This window comes from Varroa jacobsoni, unplaced genomic scaffold (genome assembly GCF_002532875.2).
Source record: "Varroa jacobsoni isolate VJ856 unplaced genomic scaffold, vjacob_1.0 contig00411, whole genome shotgun sequence".
NCBI lineage: Eukaryota > Metazoa > Arthropoda > Arachnida > Mesostigmata > Varroidae > Varroa > Varroa jacobsoni.
Window position 1 is genome coordinate 144,669 of NW_019214460.1, and position 14,122 is coordinate 158,790.

The 14,122-nt window shown below is 37.2% G+C and overlaps 2 protein-coding genes across 5 annotated transcripts; one reads left to right on the plus strand and one right to left on the minus strand.

Annotated features, from left to right (window-relative positions):
- Nucleotides 1-1,779: 1,779 nt before the first annotated feature.
- Nucleotides 1,780-4,634, minus strand: LOC111271175 (uncharacterized). 2 transcript variants are annotated; one of them, XM_022851797.1, is made up of 5 exons: nt 4,492-4,634; nt 3,515-3,757; nt 3,012-3,144; nt 2,539-2,711; nt 1,780-2,058 (listed from the first exon to the last, which is right to left on the minus strand). In XM_022851797.1, exons 2-5 carry the CDS (start codon nt 3,713-3,715, stop codon nt 1,795-1,797), a joined length of 771 nt encoding a protein of 256 aa, XP_022707532.1. In that variant the 5' UTR covers nt 3,716-3,757; nt 4,492-4,634; the 3' UTR covers nt 1,780-1,794. The 2 variants fall into 2 exon arrangements, with proteins under 2 accessions (XP_022707532.1, XP_022707531.1); XM_022851796.2 differs by having other exon boundaries at nt 4,422-4,632.
- Nucleotides 4,635-4,734: 100 nt separating this feature from the next.
- On the plus strand, nt 4,735-13,708 carry LOC111271174 (myotubularin-related protein 9). Of its 3 annotated transcripts, none has more exons than XM_022851794.2 (14): nt 4,735-4,853; nt 5,359-5,582; nt 6,887-7,137; nt 7,603-7,762; nt 8,013-8,210; nt 8,559-8,725; nt 8,869-9,019; nt 9,430-9,555; nt 9,751-9,852; nt 10,458-10,594; nt 10,849-10,958; nt 11,276-11,446; nt 12,098-12,199; nt 13,251-13,708. In XM_022851794.2, the coding sequence occupies exons 2-14, from the start codon at nt 5,570-5,572 to the stop codon at nt 13,300-13,302; spliced, it is 1,740 nt and encodes a 579-aa protein (XP_022707529.1). In that variant the 5' UTR covers nt 4,735-4,853; nt 5,359-5,569; the 3' UTR covers nt 13,303-13,708. The 3 variants fall into 3 exon arrangements, with proteins under 3 accessions (XP_022707529.1, XP_022707530.1, XP_022707528.1); XM_022851795.1 differs by having other exon boundaries at nt 4,746-5,091; XM_022851793.2 differs by lacking the exons at nt 4,735-4,853; nt 5,359-5,582 and adding an exon at nt 5,643-5,706.
- Nucleotides 13,709-14,122: the final 414 nt, after the last annotated feature.

A 14,122-nucleotide genomic window follows, 5' to 3' on the forward strand; every position in this document is an offset into this window, starting at 1 on the left:
AAAGGCTGAATTTGGACCGCCATTATTTACGACATTATTCACCCATCTTTCCGCCAACTGAATTTCTCGCCAAAAAAGCGAAACGGCATCCATCATTTCTACCATGCTTTGAAATGCTGATTCATGTCGAAGATAAGGCTACGAAAATCTTTGCCCAGTGCGCAATGGAAATGATCGTTAGTGCAATAAAACCTCCTATTTGAATTTCGGCAGGACAGCTTTGATGATGCTTGACGTCTGTGATCTCACATTGTCATGGGTTACCTCGTTTGTCGGGTTTTTTCTCTTAAATAGCCTGGCTTATTAAATACCCTATTGCGCAACAATAGGTTGACGTGCCGGTACACTGTCTGGTTCGTAGGAAGCAGTTTCCAGTGAATCAGGCCCTACCGATGAAAGCATAAGTTTTTTTTGACGAAGATCTGATGGGACCTTAAAGCTTGGCTTCTTTACTGAAGCCACTTGTTTCGATCTCTGGTTCATATTGGCGTCTAAACACCACCCTTAGTGATACAAATCCATGCAAAAATCTAGAGAGGAATTTAGGGAACTCATTTTGTGCCTCAGCTTTCAATTCTTGTGTAAACCTAAGATACTTGAATGGGTTAACAACGGTTGTATGGCTACCCCAATTTTTTCGGCCAATTCGCAAGCTGTTTGCCAGCTGCTTTTTCTCAAATATGCCTTTAAGTAGTAGCCGTCAAACCTAAAGTAACAAAGCGTGGGGCATTCTCTAGACCCCGTCTAAAAGCCGTCTTCAAACTTGGCAAACCATTTTTAAGCAGTTTTATTGCCTATAGCGTCGTTGACGTACGCAAGGCGAATGTCTCGGGTTCTTCCGGCAGTGCTTTGGCCTCGATGAAATGTATATTACAAAAAATGTTAGAAGTGCAGTTTTTTTCGCCTGGAACATTCATCTTTGAGAAGAGCTTTCGAGTTGAAGTAATATTCGCAACCCAATACTGTTCTAGCAGTTGGCAGGATAAGTAGAACACTTTCTATAAGCATATAAACAACAAGCGAAAGAAAGTGAAAAAAGAAGCTTTTTTGAAAAGCAGGGAAGCTCATTTTATACCTAATACCTGTAACTAAAAAAAGTGATGCACTTTATGTTGAAGAACAACTTTTTTAATATTGACTTGACAAGTAAGTTGTTCGATTTTTCGACGCAAACACCAGGGTCGCTATCGCCGTTCGACTGAATATTTTCAGACAATATGAGGCCAAAACTCGCTTCTGGATTTTCCAACCCAAGATATGTATAGACATCTCTTACTCCTTCTAATTGTTTCTTACATGCAGATCTAAACTAGATTTTCTTATCGATTCACCAGCAGCATAATTGTAAGTCATCATCTATAAACAGCGAGGCGCAATGTGCTTTCATCGTATCATGCACAATTTATGGATATACAGTGTTTCAAAATCTTTTTGGAGACAATCTGGACTGCGGGTAAGAAATAATATTTCCAGACGCTTATTGCCAGTACTTTTATAACCTTATTACATATGTCGCATATGGTGTAAGTGAACAAATCTCAACTAAACGTATCCAAATTAATAAAAATCTATAAAACGTACAAGTACTTTGAAATAATAGGCCGTCAGCATAGTTGACAACTTCTTGGATATGGAGGCGCGTCTTCAAGGTATCGTAGAGAAATAGTGAGGTTGGACTTTGCATAATGATTGTCTAATTTTTTAATATTTATTTCACAATTTTATGGTAAATTCGTTAACTTAAAGTTAAGTACATGTGAAATTAATAAAGAAGACACGTGGAAGTAATAGCTTTTATTTAAGTTGTCTGCTTGACTTTGGTGTTTGACATGAGTCTGAGCTTGCTAGCATACTACTTTTTGCCTTAATCTTATCCAATTTGATGCCCTGGAATTCCATATAACATCGGAGTGGACAGAGAAGTTGGGCTGACCGTTCTGAAAAGTTCTCTTTAATGTGGTCTAGATCTCTTGAGGACATTACCGCCCCGTGCCATCTAAAGTGATTCTCAAATGAATTTAAAATGGAATCGACCTCTGATAAATCCTGCCACAGACACTGAAATCGATAAAAAAAAATCCAGCTTATTAAGATATTTCTTACATTGCTTATGTTATAAAGAAAATATTAACTAGAATTCTTTGAGATCTTAAACATCAAGATTTTGGGAAATCTATACACCCAAAGTCTTGCTCATCATACTCAATGTTGTATCCAAGTATTTGTCGAGTTGTTTCGTCTGAAGTGTTTATAATCTTTACCAGATTATATCTAGTACTAGCTAGGCATCTTATGCAGCTGTGAAAGTTTTATCCTTTATATATTTTGTAGTCAGTTACTAACGTGAGAAGTAGCGACTGGCAATCGTTGATCGGCTCATGTGATGGCGCATGAATATAATTAATAGTCATTCATTTCGTCTACTAGATGTATCTAATTAAGAGACTGCGATTCGAAGGTATTGATGATGACCTCGAGGATTCCAGGGATCTTTAATCAGTAACTACTCTACTGTACTTCTCACGTTAAATATCTTACCTCAATGACATCATCACAATCTTTAATTATTTTCACATAACTGCTGCGTAAGTGACTTGATGGCTTCCCTTTTTCATTATCTTCGGTATCCAAAGCCGCTAAATCAATCCCAGCCAAGTCATAGCTAAGTTGTACTCGTGCGTTTCTAACCGAATTCAACACAGATTTCATTTCTGCAATAGCAAAATTTATGCGTACCAAATTATGCCATGCACACAATGTGCTTACAAAATAACAGCAGCCGTACTTGGGCTATGTCTAAAGATCAAAGTGGAAGAAGTTACCGAATAGGATTAAGTCCATAATATTAGGGATCAAAAAGAAGTTCATTATGCTGTAAGATGGAAAAGCCAAATAATGAATAGGTTAGTATGATTCACTTCAATTTTGTGTGTGTATGTGTCGGCCATTCGCCGTAACGACCAACAAGAATCATCTACAACAGTGTTCTGTCGCACATTCGGACCTTCTACCTGTTATTATAGTTTTAGGTTTATTGATTTCATTATGGCGGGCAATATCCAGCTTCCGTTTGAGATTCCTCAATGCGTCCTCATTTAGCACACCTGGAGTTCCAAATACCTTTTCGGCATTTTCTGCTGTCACCTGCATTGTTCAAAGGGTAATGTTTATAAAAGGTGAGTTAAACGACTACCAAACGGATTTGAACACAAATTGGCATCGTCAAATTAACTAATGTCATTGTTTAACATAAAGCCATACTTTTCATTTAACAGTAATAATATGTGAAGAGTCAAAAGTTTAATATTGATATGCTATACCGTAGGTAACATAATCCTACATATCCAACGCAATGCCAAGAACTGGCTATGCCTTTTTCTATAATATATCTATAGATATTTCTTAAATCGGCGGAAACGTTTACTTATTTGTCAAATTGGAGACATATTTCAAGATTCCTAAGTTCACACATAATCTATAATATATCGTATAATCCATTTTGCCTATTCTTTACCTCGGTATACATCTGCTCATAATCACAAAGAGGTGCCCATAAGGGTGCGAGTTCATTCTGAAGTGATTTCCATCGAGGACGTTCTCGATATAGGGTTAGCAAAAAACGACAAAATGCCTTGTCTGCTACTGCAAATTTATTTGGTGACTCTTCAAATTCTGTCGTCGATGGCGAATTCTGTTGACAACTACCCTTTTCCATTTTGTCTTCTTCTATTCCGCTTATTAAACTGTTGTTAGACACCTGAAACAGTAGTTTAGATATTTCAAAAAACTAGCTCTAAACATTTTTCGGCTTAAAAACTCTTAAATTTGCTTTGAATTAAGGCAAAAATAATAGTGGCAAGGGTTTTCCATATAAATAGGCCTAATTTTATTTTTATTTCGACTTCAAATTACATATGTTTCCTAAATTCTTTTAATGGCGGCGACGATATGACAAAATATCTCAGGATAAATTTGTGACACAAACGTTTCAAAAATTGGCAGCATTTGCTTAACTTAACTTGAAAATGGAGTTTAGGTCCACTAAATAGTGGTCGACAAAAAAGTTCACGACACCTACCATTATTCCAATGGAAAAAATTGTTTTTTTATTTCTAGCTGAAGTAAACTTAAACCGTCCCACAAGGAAACTTCTTATATATATATATATCGAGTTTTCAGTTTTATGCAAAAAAAAAGTTAACGAGTCAAAATGTAGTCTGAATTAAATCCTGGCCTTCTAACCATCTTAAACATGTTCGCGAATATACACACTGCTCAACAAAAAAAAACATCACGTCAGGTAAGGTATGCCTTTCTTATTATTAAGCAATATATATATATAAATATATCACTTAAAGAAATCGGCCGTAAAACATTACGTTAAATAGCATAGGCTAACTGTAGGTTTTCGTTCAACCTACCCATAATTGTTAAACGATTTTAGCACTCGACATCTTTAGTCTCACCACAATCATAAGGAAGATCTCGTACTTTTTTTTATCAAAGAAGGACACTTCTTCTAGTGCTATCTCCAAAATATAGCAAGATCAATGGACACCCAAACTGACATATAGAATCTAACTTATTGCGATCAATTCTCGCGCACTTGATCACGCTCTGTCAGTTCTCACGGCGAAGATCAGCCGGAGCGCTCGACAACAACAACGTGGATCCGTTCAGAACTAATCCGCAACTTCCTTGTTCCGAGGATTAGAGCTTCTGTCGAGGGGAACCCATAGTAGTTTAACATTACGTGCGTGGTCACTGCAGAATAAATTTGATTATATATTCTGTGATATATTTAACGTCCAGATTTCAGGCGTATTATTGTTCGTGTCTCAGATCAGATGAGTGTATGTGTTAGAGAGCAACTATGGTTCTGTTATTAATTGACAAATTGATCCCATATGCTGTTGCAAAAGATCAACGTTCTTTTATTGGTAGTGGTAGTTAACTGGTAAAACTCTCCCACCGACACTGCTTACTGTGCCCCGTGGATACCGGAGGAATATTGGTTAACTGCATTTAACACGCAAATATGTTGAACTATAAAAAAGTGTTTCTATCATCAATGATTAAGAGCTGTCCTGGGTAATTTGTGCTTTACTTAGATTTTTAGTTTCACCGATCTTTGGGTGATTCACATATTCATTGAAGTAGGTTTCGACAGGCGAAACAGATACATGGAAACAGTTATAAGTTGCAAATGATGCGATGCCCATGATCAAAATAAGCTTGTCATTACCCTTTTATGCAACTGGGTAAATTCGTAGAAGAGTACATTACTTTACTTTTCCTTAATGGTTACAGATATAGAGAAGTTCTTGGAATCTTTATTTTGTGTGTAATGTCTTTCAGCTTTTGGTACCAATGGTTTAGTTCGCGTTAGTCCGGATCACACGGTTGTTTAACGATGTCACCAAAGCCCTCCATTCGCTTGCAGTGCAAAGTGATATTCATATTACATGTATCTGAATATTTACTGATGTGTCGTTGTGGAGCGGGACACATGACGAATACGCCTGTAAGCGCTGTCGATACGTGTTCAAGCTGAAATGCCGGTTACAACATGCATGCGGCAGGTATTTTATATTCTGTACAATTTGTGACACGAGAAGCACCAATTCGAATTATTACATAACAGCCGGAATAGAGTGATGTCGGAGTTCGTTGGATCTGAATACCGTAGGATGAGGTCCATAAGAGGTGTTCAAATATTTGTTAGCGCACGAATCTTAGAATTTTATTAGTGTTATTCTTACATATGTTCTAGCATCTTTCCAGTTAGCGACATCATTCTAGCCATGAGTAAGAGAAATGGGAGAATTATATCATTTATTAATGTAATGACACCAGTTTTTCGTATTGCCTAAGCACATATATGTGCGCTTTCTTTGAAAAATCCTGGCCTGGGATATCTTTTAACAAAACGAATTGACCTAGAAACCAACATTTGACATTAGGCCGTCTAGACTGCCATTTTCTTTTGTAAATAAACCGAACTGATCCGATTTAGCTCGCATTATGCATCTTACTAGCATTGTATCATTTCGCCGGTTAAGTTTTTATACCCTATAAGTATCGTACGTTGTGGTCTGAACTCTATATAAAGTATACTTATGTGAAGTAGCTGTACTATAGTTGTTTTAAGTCACGGAGCATCGCAGTAACGTTGGTAAACCGGAGCAGGCACTTTTGCCAAGCAGAACTCTGTACAAAGATGTCAACCTACGTAAAGTAGGAATAAGATTCAGACAACAAGCTAACCTAATAGTAATAATATTGCAATAATAAAACTAGATATGGTTTTTAATATTAGGAGTAAAATTGACGGTAGCGATTCCGGCGCATACGATAGCCATAGAAGATATTAGAGTGAAGTTCACGAGGTTCTACCGGCAAACCAAACAGGTCTTTCAACTGGTTTTCTGAATTTATTAGCGATCAATATCGTGCGTTAGTTGTGCTCCAGTGTTTCCAAAAGCATTATAAACTCATATCTCAAATATATACGATAAACCTGGCTGGGATGAACTTCGACACTAACATTTATCTTTTATGCCCTCTTAGTTTTCGTAGAATTGTTTTGTAAGATGAATGCAAAAATAAGCCAAAGCAAGTAATACGTGTCTTTTATGGTTGAAAAAATACGTTGTTCATTGGAACAATTCTTGGTATCACACATACATGCGTAATGTATGCAACATAGTACGCCGTCCAGTCTAAAAGCTTTAAAGCGATGGTCATCAAACTTGTGAAGCTTGTTTACCGAACACGTAGACTAAGCGACCATTGATTAGTTTAAATAGATTTTTTGTATTTTTCTTTACTTTATTTAACTTTACAATATTAGTGCCTAGCAGTAGCATGGCTTTTCTGTTTTCAGATAGCGCAATGGAACTAACAGATTACATTAAGGTTACCAGGGTGGACAAAGTTTTTCTCTACGAGAGCCACCAGCCGCGAATTGAGGGCACCCTTGTCGTTTCTTCATACAATCTCATCTTTTCTCAGTTAGTAGCTCCTGTGCCTTCGCCAATAACTGAAGAACACGACTGCCTTAAGCCAAATAGTAACGAACTATCAAAAGGCGGTGGGGAATCGTCACAGCCGCTAGTAAAACCTAAAGAAATATGGGTAAGCGATTTTATTTTTATTTCCATACTTTCCATTGAAGCTTTTTGCCCTAAGGTTTTCCCATAGATACCTGCTTTGGATTGATTGAAATATTTGACAAATTGAAATAATACTTATTTATGGGTACACTGGTCTGTTAGGCTGCAGGTTCCATGTCATGATTTACACAGATAATATGTAGAAGTCGTATCTCCGAGCACAGTTGGATGCAAAGTATTAGTCTAACTTTGTTTTATGGAGGTCGAAGGTAGATGGTTGTGATCTTCCTTAAAGAATAATTTTGTAGCTTCGTAGGCCTATAGTGATCTTACAAAGTAATGAGGATACGAAGCGTAAAGATAATAATATCACAGGCGTCATTTACATGATTAAAATGACAGCGTTCAGTTCTTAAGATAAACTTATGTAAGGACAGTAAAAACGTTTTCACCTTTTTAACCTGCTTTCAACCGATTTTTCGTCCAGGTGTTACATCGAATGATCGACGTTGTGGAACACCGTTCGAATTCCACTATGCTATATCTAAAATGCAAAGATCTTCGCTGGTTAAAGCTCGACATTCCAGGTGTTGACAATTGTCAAGCAGTTGTAGACTCAATCAACGTACTCAAAAAACTTACCGGTGGTAAGAGTTCATTAAATATGTAGCCAGTTGACGTTTTTTGATGGGAGTAAGCTTTTAAGCCAGAGTATGACAGCGACTAATCGTCGGCAACATTTTAACAGACGCTTACGTTTAGTGTTATTTACGTAGCTTTGCGTGAACTTTTATCAATAGGAATAATAAACGTTTTGAAAAATGGCATATATATACACTCTACCTGCACTTTTCAAATATTTAATACCTATTTGACATTTTCTGTTTAACATTTCAGATGAAGTTCGTATGTGCTATCCATTTTACTACAGACCACTGTTCAAGAATCATTCCCAATCCCCAACTCGCGAGATTCCCGCCCTGCCTTCCAAAGGCCGTTGGCGAGTTAGTAACTTGAACAAGGATTTTCTGATATGTCAGTCATATCCCACGACGGTCGTAGTTCCGCAAGATACGACAGACGAGGAAATCATAGGTAAGTGGTAAACTCATCCGATTCCTAGTACGTGATTTCACTTGACAAAATAATAAATCTATAATTGAGTGCAACTATTGCATAGTACTGCAAATACGGACTTTGTTGCTTCCTATCCCCAAGTTTTATATTTGGTCAAACACATATAACCCACTAGAAAAGTTGACTCGCTACAAGGGAAGTGATCACTGGTTTTTAAAAAGTAAAGTTCTTTATTTGCTATTTTTTATTTTATTTTGAGCTGTACATTGCGGCTACTATTTGGGGCTGTACTGCTTTCTCAATTTTCACCTAACAAAGCTTAAGTACAATAAACTCCATGCTTGTACGCGCGCATTATTCTAAAAGAATCTTCACAGTTCCGCGAGGGAGGTCGTTTTCCGGTATTAGCGTATAGCTCTTCAACGACTAGCGCTGTTCTACTACGCAGTGGACAGCCATTGGTAGGACCGGCCGGGCGTCGTTGTCGAGCCGATGAAAATTTGCTCAGCAATGTAATATCAGGAGACAAGAAGGTAAAGCCTTTTACAGCTTTCGGCGTTCGTTCCCTGTATTTTTGTGTTGCTCGCAGTGGCAACGTAGAACATCAAATAAACTAAAGACCAAATAATCTAAGTTGCCAACATTAATGTAGGACTTCTTTGTCGCACTGGCACAGGGCTTGATTATTGATTTGCGGAGCGTAAAGCAAATGGAAGCAGCACGCGCCAAAGGTGGCGGAATTGAACCCGAGACACACTATACACTTTGGAAAAAGATCAACAAGCGGGTTGAGCTCAGCTCGGACGCATACGTGAAATTTATTGATGGTATGTACATGTTAGTGTAGATTTTTTTAATAATGTTATGTTATAAAATTCATTGCATTCTATTCGAGCTGTCGGCTTTAAAGTACCGGACAATTAGACATGCGGTACAAGTTAGTACAATTACAATGCGGTTTGCAAACTATCTTCTAAAAGGCTTGTTAACGTTGTGAGAAAAGATAATGAATACGAATATTATATAAAAACGTTTCGAGGAATTGATTCGTGATAACAATACAGGATTTATAATGACCATTCTTTGTGATAAAAGACCAAGTGATCTTTTTAGAATACATCCTTTTACTAAGTGGGCCTCTACGTTATTTCCTAGTTTCATTGTCCTGCTGTAACATCCCATGTCCGACATGGTACCAATATTGCGTTGTTGTTATTTGTTTACGCGACACTTTTAGCGTGCTGCGACGAAACTTTATCAACGGATAAATGGCTCTCTCGGGTTGAATCCTCAGGGTGGCTGTCAGCCGTTAAAGACGTAATGCAGAACGCCTGTCTCACCGCGCAGTGCCTCCACGTCGACGGTAATGAACAAATAAGATCCAGAATTCGTCTGCTTTCATTTGCTATATGGACCTACATTTTAGTACACGTGTAGGTTTCACTAGAACTTGCACAAACCTAATGCTACTATTAATCGCTATGGCACGAGATGCTCTATTAAGGCAGAACACATATTTTCGTTATTACTCTCGTAACTAGCCTTTTTTTGTAAACAGGTGTCTCAGTATTGGTGCACGGGACATTGGGTATAAACTCGACGCTTGCTGTGTCATCGCTAGCTCAGGTTATTCTTGAACCCCGTTTACGGACTATAAATGGTTAGTACATCATCTTTATGTCCGTAGGTACTTATATTTTAATATTAATTTAGCATAAAAAAATGCAGTATCAATACAAAAGATTGCTTTATAGCGTTTTTTCAAGTTTTATTCATATTGTGTATCTTTCATATCACTACGTTTCTTTTCGACATGCACAGCAACCTGAAATAAACCCGTTTTATTAAATTGAATTTTTTGTTTTTTTTCCTTATCACGCATGCCGTTTAATGTATATAGATGGCACGGATTCAACCAGTGACTGCTGGATCTTTCAGTTACAGGTTCAGCTTTCAGAGCCGTTGCAACGGCAAGATCTATATAGATGTTTATGGACGCTGTGTGAAGATAACTCGAAACGTAAACGAATGCATCGGCTTTTACAAATCAATGTAATAAATTAGTAACATGACTGTTTACAGGCTCAATGTACTTAAAAGACCTCTAGACAATTCAGTTACATTGTTCTCATTGGAATAGAGTTGGCCCTTTACATTGTATGTTGGATGAGCGAGGTCGATGCCGTTTGCATCGAGACGGTTTACCACACGTTCAGTACCATACTGATACTCTGTTTTTTTGATAACTGTATGGTTGCTATACAGGATTTCAAGAACTAATAGAGCGTGAATGGTTAAGTGCGGGTCATCCGTTCCAATCGCGATACGCCAATGGCCCATTTTCGTCGAAAGGAAAGGATAACGCGCCCACCTTTATTCTGTTTCTCGATTGTGTCTTTCAGGTAGAGCGTCGCAGCTCAACACTAGTATATTGAAAACGGTTATAAGCAAACACTTTTGTAGCAGAGTGCTCTCATGAAATACAGTAGACTTGTTTATAAATAGTAATGTATTTTGATCTATGATATCTATATATTTTTGATCTACGATTCCCCGACTCGATCATCTATTCGTACTGAATAGGATCGTCATTATTAAATCTAATCTATATCTCTGTGTATTCTGTCTGTTATATCTGGAATAATGGTGGAAGTAGCTGCTTTATCAGTTTCCGTGTTGTTTCGAGTTTACTGACCACTTCTTGATACTGTTGATATCGCATGTCTACGCGTCATCAATGGGAACATTCCTTTGTAACTCGTCCAAGTACGTAGCAAAAAAACGAAAGCCAAACATTCGTCAAGGCGCACAAATTTGTGATTAATTTTATATATATATAATTATATGTAAAAGTAACAATACTGATACCTACTAAGGACATAGCTTGCATAATAAGGTCTGATAAACTGACGGTGATAATTATCAAGAAACATGTATTTTGTTACCAAGATACACTCTCAGTAAAATTCAGAGACAAATTATAAATATTTTTCTATAAGATGACATTGAATTTGTCCTAAAAAATTTAACCTTTACCAATCAATTATAACAGCATATCGTGTGTTTGTTTCATACGGATACAGAGAGCGTGTCCAGTTCAAGGTAAACGAGCTGACAGTTTCGTTGTGGGCCTTTCTCGACCAGGAAGAGGAACGTACACCTCTCTTGAATCCGCTTTACGAACCGCTCGATGAAGTTATTTGGCCATCAGTAGCGCCGCAAAGCATCCAGCTATGGAACGCGTTTTATTTACGGTACATACTTCCTATCCATATCAGACAATTCAAGGCATGCTGCACATCAGATTCTCCAGTTATTTAAATGAATAGAATAATTGATTTTGCTCAATTATCATATTCATTTAGTCGATTTTTTTTCGTAATGAATTGATTATTATATCTTTCGCATAAAAATTTCCCGAACGAAATTTCCTGAACCATATTTGGACCGTTTCTTTTAATAACACATTTTAACCATAAATAGCATACATTGTTTATAGGTGGGTAACATTTATATCTTTAACATGATAAAATATAGCGAATGTAGCGAAAAGGCGAGAATTATCGCTATTAAATCTCAGCCTTCAAATGACATCAACGCCTAGGATATGTGAGCTCAAAACTGTCTAGCTGGAAAAACCTTTTGACAATCCCCTATATCAATAGGTGAAAAATAATAAAAAAGAATACTCTTCAACCTCAACATTTTTTTTAAGCCGAAAGCATAGACATTCAATATGGCCACTTTTATAGCAAAAAAGTACCGTAGCTTTGATTTATGAAATCCCTTAATCTTTAACATCTTTATACATGTTTTAATAAATGGTACAAATACTGAACGTTAGATCATTATGATATTTATTTTTTAGCTCTCATATTTTATTGTCTTCACATTTTTTTATGTAGAAAAACGTACGACAACTCACATGAACGATTAGCCGAAGAAACGGTCAAACAGATCGTTGAAGAGGACCGCCAGGCGACGGATACCGTAAAGGAGCTTCAACAGTGAGTTATGTCAGCAACTCCACTTTGTACTGACACTTTGTGCCCTCCTTATCACTTTTCGCTAACAGAATCTCGCACTTTGTCATCAACAGATGAGTGTTTGTAGTTGATCCGACTCAAGACGGGTAGACGCATATGCTGATCTTCAGAATGCACATAAGAAGAGTAGCTCTCTCTAAGACTGTTATAGAATAATATAACGGCTTGGCCAAATTGTATACACGTGCTACCACAACGGATGTGTCTCTAACCACAATACAAGGCTATCCTTCCCACCCTTATTCACATTTTTTTTTTAACGTTCAGCTTTCATTTTATGAACGCTGGCCTGAGAAATCTACGCTCTCTATTACGTAGGAATTCATAACGGTAACATCTTAACTAGGTTAGAATAACTTCGAATTTGTAGGCGGCTGATACTTTTAATTATCCTTGGAAACGAATCAGGTGAAGTAGATTAATCACCGGCAAAATAAGCCCGAGGCAAAGCCAGGAGCTATTCTACTACACTACTAGAAGTCTGTCCGTTTGTCTAATTGTTGGACTTGGATTGATCCTTGAAAGTTATCGGATTGGGCTGACTTTTAGGTTGTGGGTGGCTAGAATTTCATCCTGAAAAATCTGCGAAGTATGGAGCCGATTGGCCATATACTTTGACCCTACAGGGAGAAGTTTTTTCCCTTAAAGCGTAACGTTAATTTAGTTGCTCATAAATCAACGGCAGCAATCTATTCCCTATTTTCAGTGTTTGAAATCAACGCCAGACAACCGTTTCAAACATCAAAACGACGATTACCATCGCCTGCGCTAATATATCATCAATGTAAAAAACTGTGTTGTATAACCAAGTATGCTTAAGATGTGTTACGCGGCGAACTATATCGTGCAGAAAGCCATTAGGGAATAGGTGATTCGATCTTATTTATTGTTATAAATATAATTAGCCTATTACCTATATTCAGCTAAGATATGCGCTTAGCAGCATCATAAGCGCTAGACGAAGCCCATGGATTGTGCTTTAGTTATAATCTGTTGTCGTTTCCATTCTTAGGGAGCTGAAGCGCCTTCAGAGGCTAAAAGATTTGAGAGACCTTGACCTCTGACATCGGATTTTTCTTCACACGACCTTGCTCAGATAGGTGATTAAACTGTGGACGATGAAGAGGTGAATGATCACAGCAAATCAACGAGTCCTGAACTGCCATTCTGATCTGGACGTCGTTCAAAACTCATCGATATCGTCACCTCTTACTAATTTTTGAGGAGATCCATTCATTAGATATATATTTGCTGTTATATAAAACTTTTCTTTTGCACAATATATTTATTGTTTCGTATAGATTTATAGAAAGAAGGAGCATCTAAGAAAAGCATCGACAATTTAACATAATACATACTTTTCGCATTAGTCTTCTGATATAAAGACTCTCAGCGTCGTGACAAATCGTAGAGTACTACATAGTAATGAAGTATTATAAGAAATATAAATGTATAAATGATTTATATTTACTGGTGCGTTTCTTTCTTACTTAATATCATTGAACGTAGTTATGGGTAATAATTTATATGAGGCTAATTAATGAAATTAAAGGAGTATTAGGTCAAGCCTGCAGCTTAATTTAGGGGTACCTGTGCCGAATGATATTTGTTATCTTGCAGTATGAAATAGAGTAATACTGGTGAAACAACTCACCCGCCACTGAGTTTGGTTTTAGTGCCTATCGCGGTGCTCGCACTGAAAATAAGTCTAACATAATAGCTACAAAAAACTGAAATATAATTTCAATATTATGTTCATTGTGTTGTATTATTGCTCCTTAAAAAAATGAAACAAGACTTAAAGCTAGTACGTACCTTAGCCAATTTGAGTTAATTTTAGTTCAAGATTTTGCTCTAATCGAGCCAGCTTCATGCATAGTATGT

Bases quoted from the DNA above. Each gene is read 5' to 3' on its own strand.
- LOC111271175 (XM_022851797.1), bottom strand. From the start codon at position 3,715: ATGGAAAAGGGTAGTTGTCAACAGAATTCGCCATCGACGACAGAATTT. The intron at 2,712-3,011 runs GTAGAAGGTCCG...TTGCTATTGCAG, and splicing joins ACCTAAAACTATAATAACAG to AAATGAAATCTGTGTTGAAT. The intron at 2,059-2,538 runs GTAAGATATTTA...TATCGATTTCAG, and splicing joins ATTGTGATGATGTCATTGAG to TGTCTGTGGCAGGATTTATC.
- LOC111271174 (XM_022851793.2), top strand. From the start codon at position 5,658: ATGTCGGAGTTCGTTGGATCTGAATACCGTAGGATGAGGTCCATAAGA. The intron at 8,211-8,558 runs GTAAGTGGTAAA...TTATTCTAAAAG, and splicing joins GACAGACGAGGAAATCATAG to AATCTTCACAGTTCCGCGAG. The intron at 9,853-10,457 runs GTTAGTACATCA...GTTGCTATACAG, and splicing joins CCGTTTACGGACTATAAATG to GATTTCAAGAACTAATAGAG.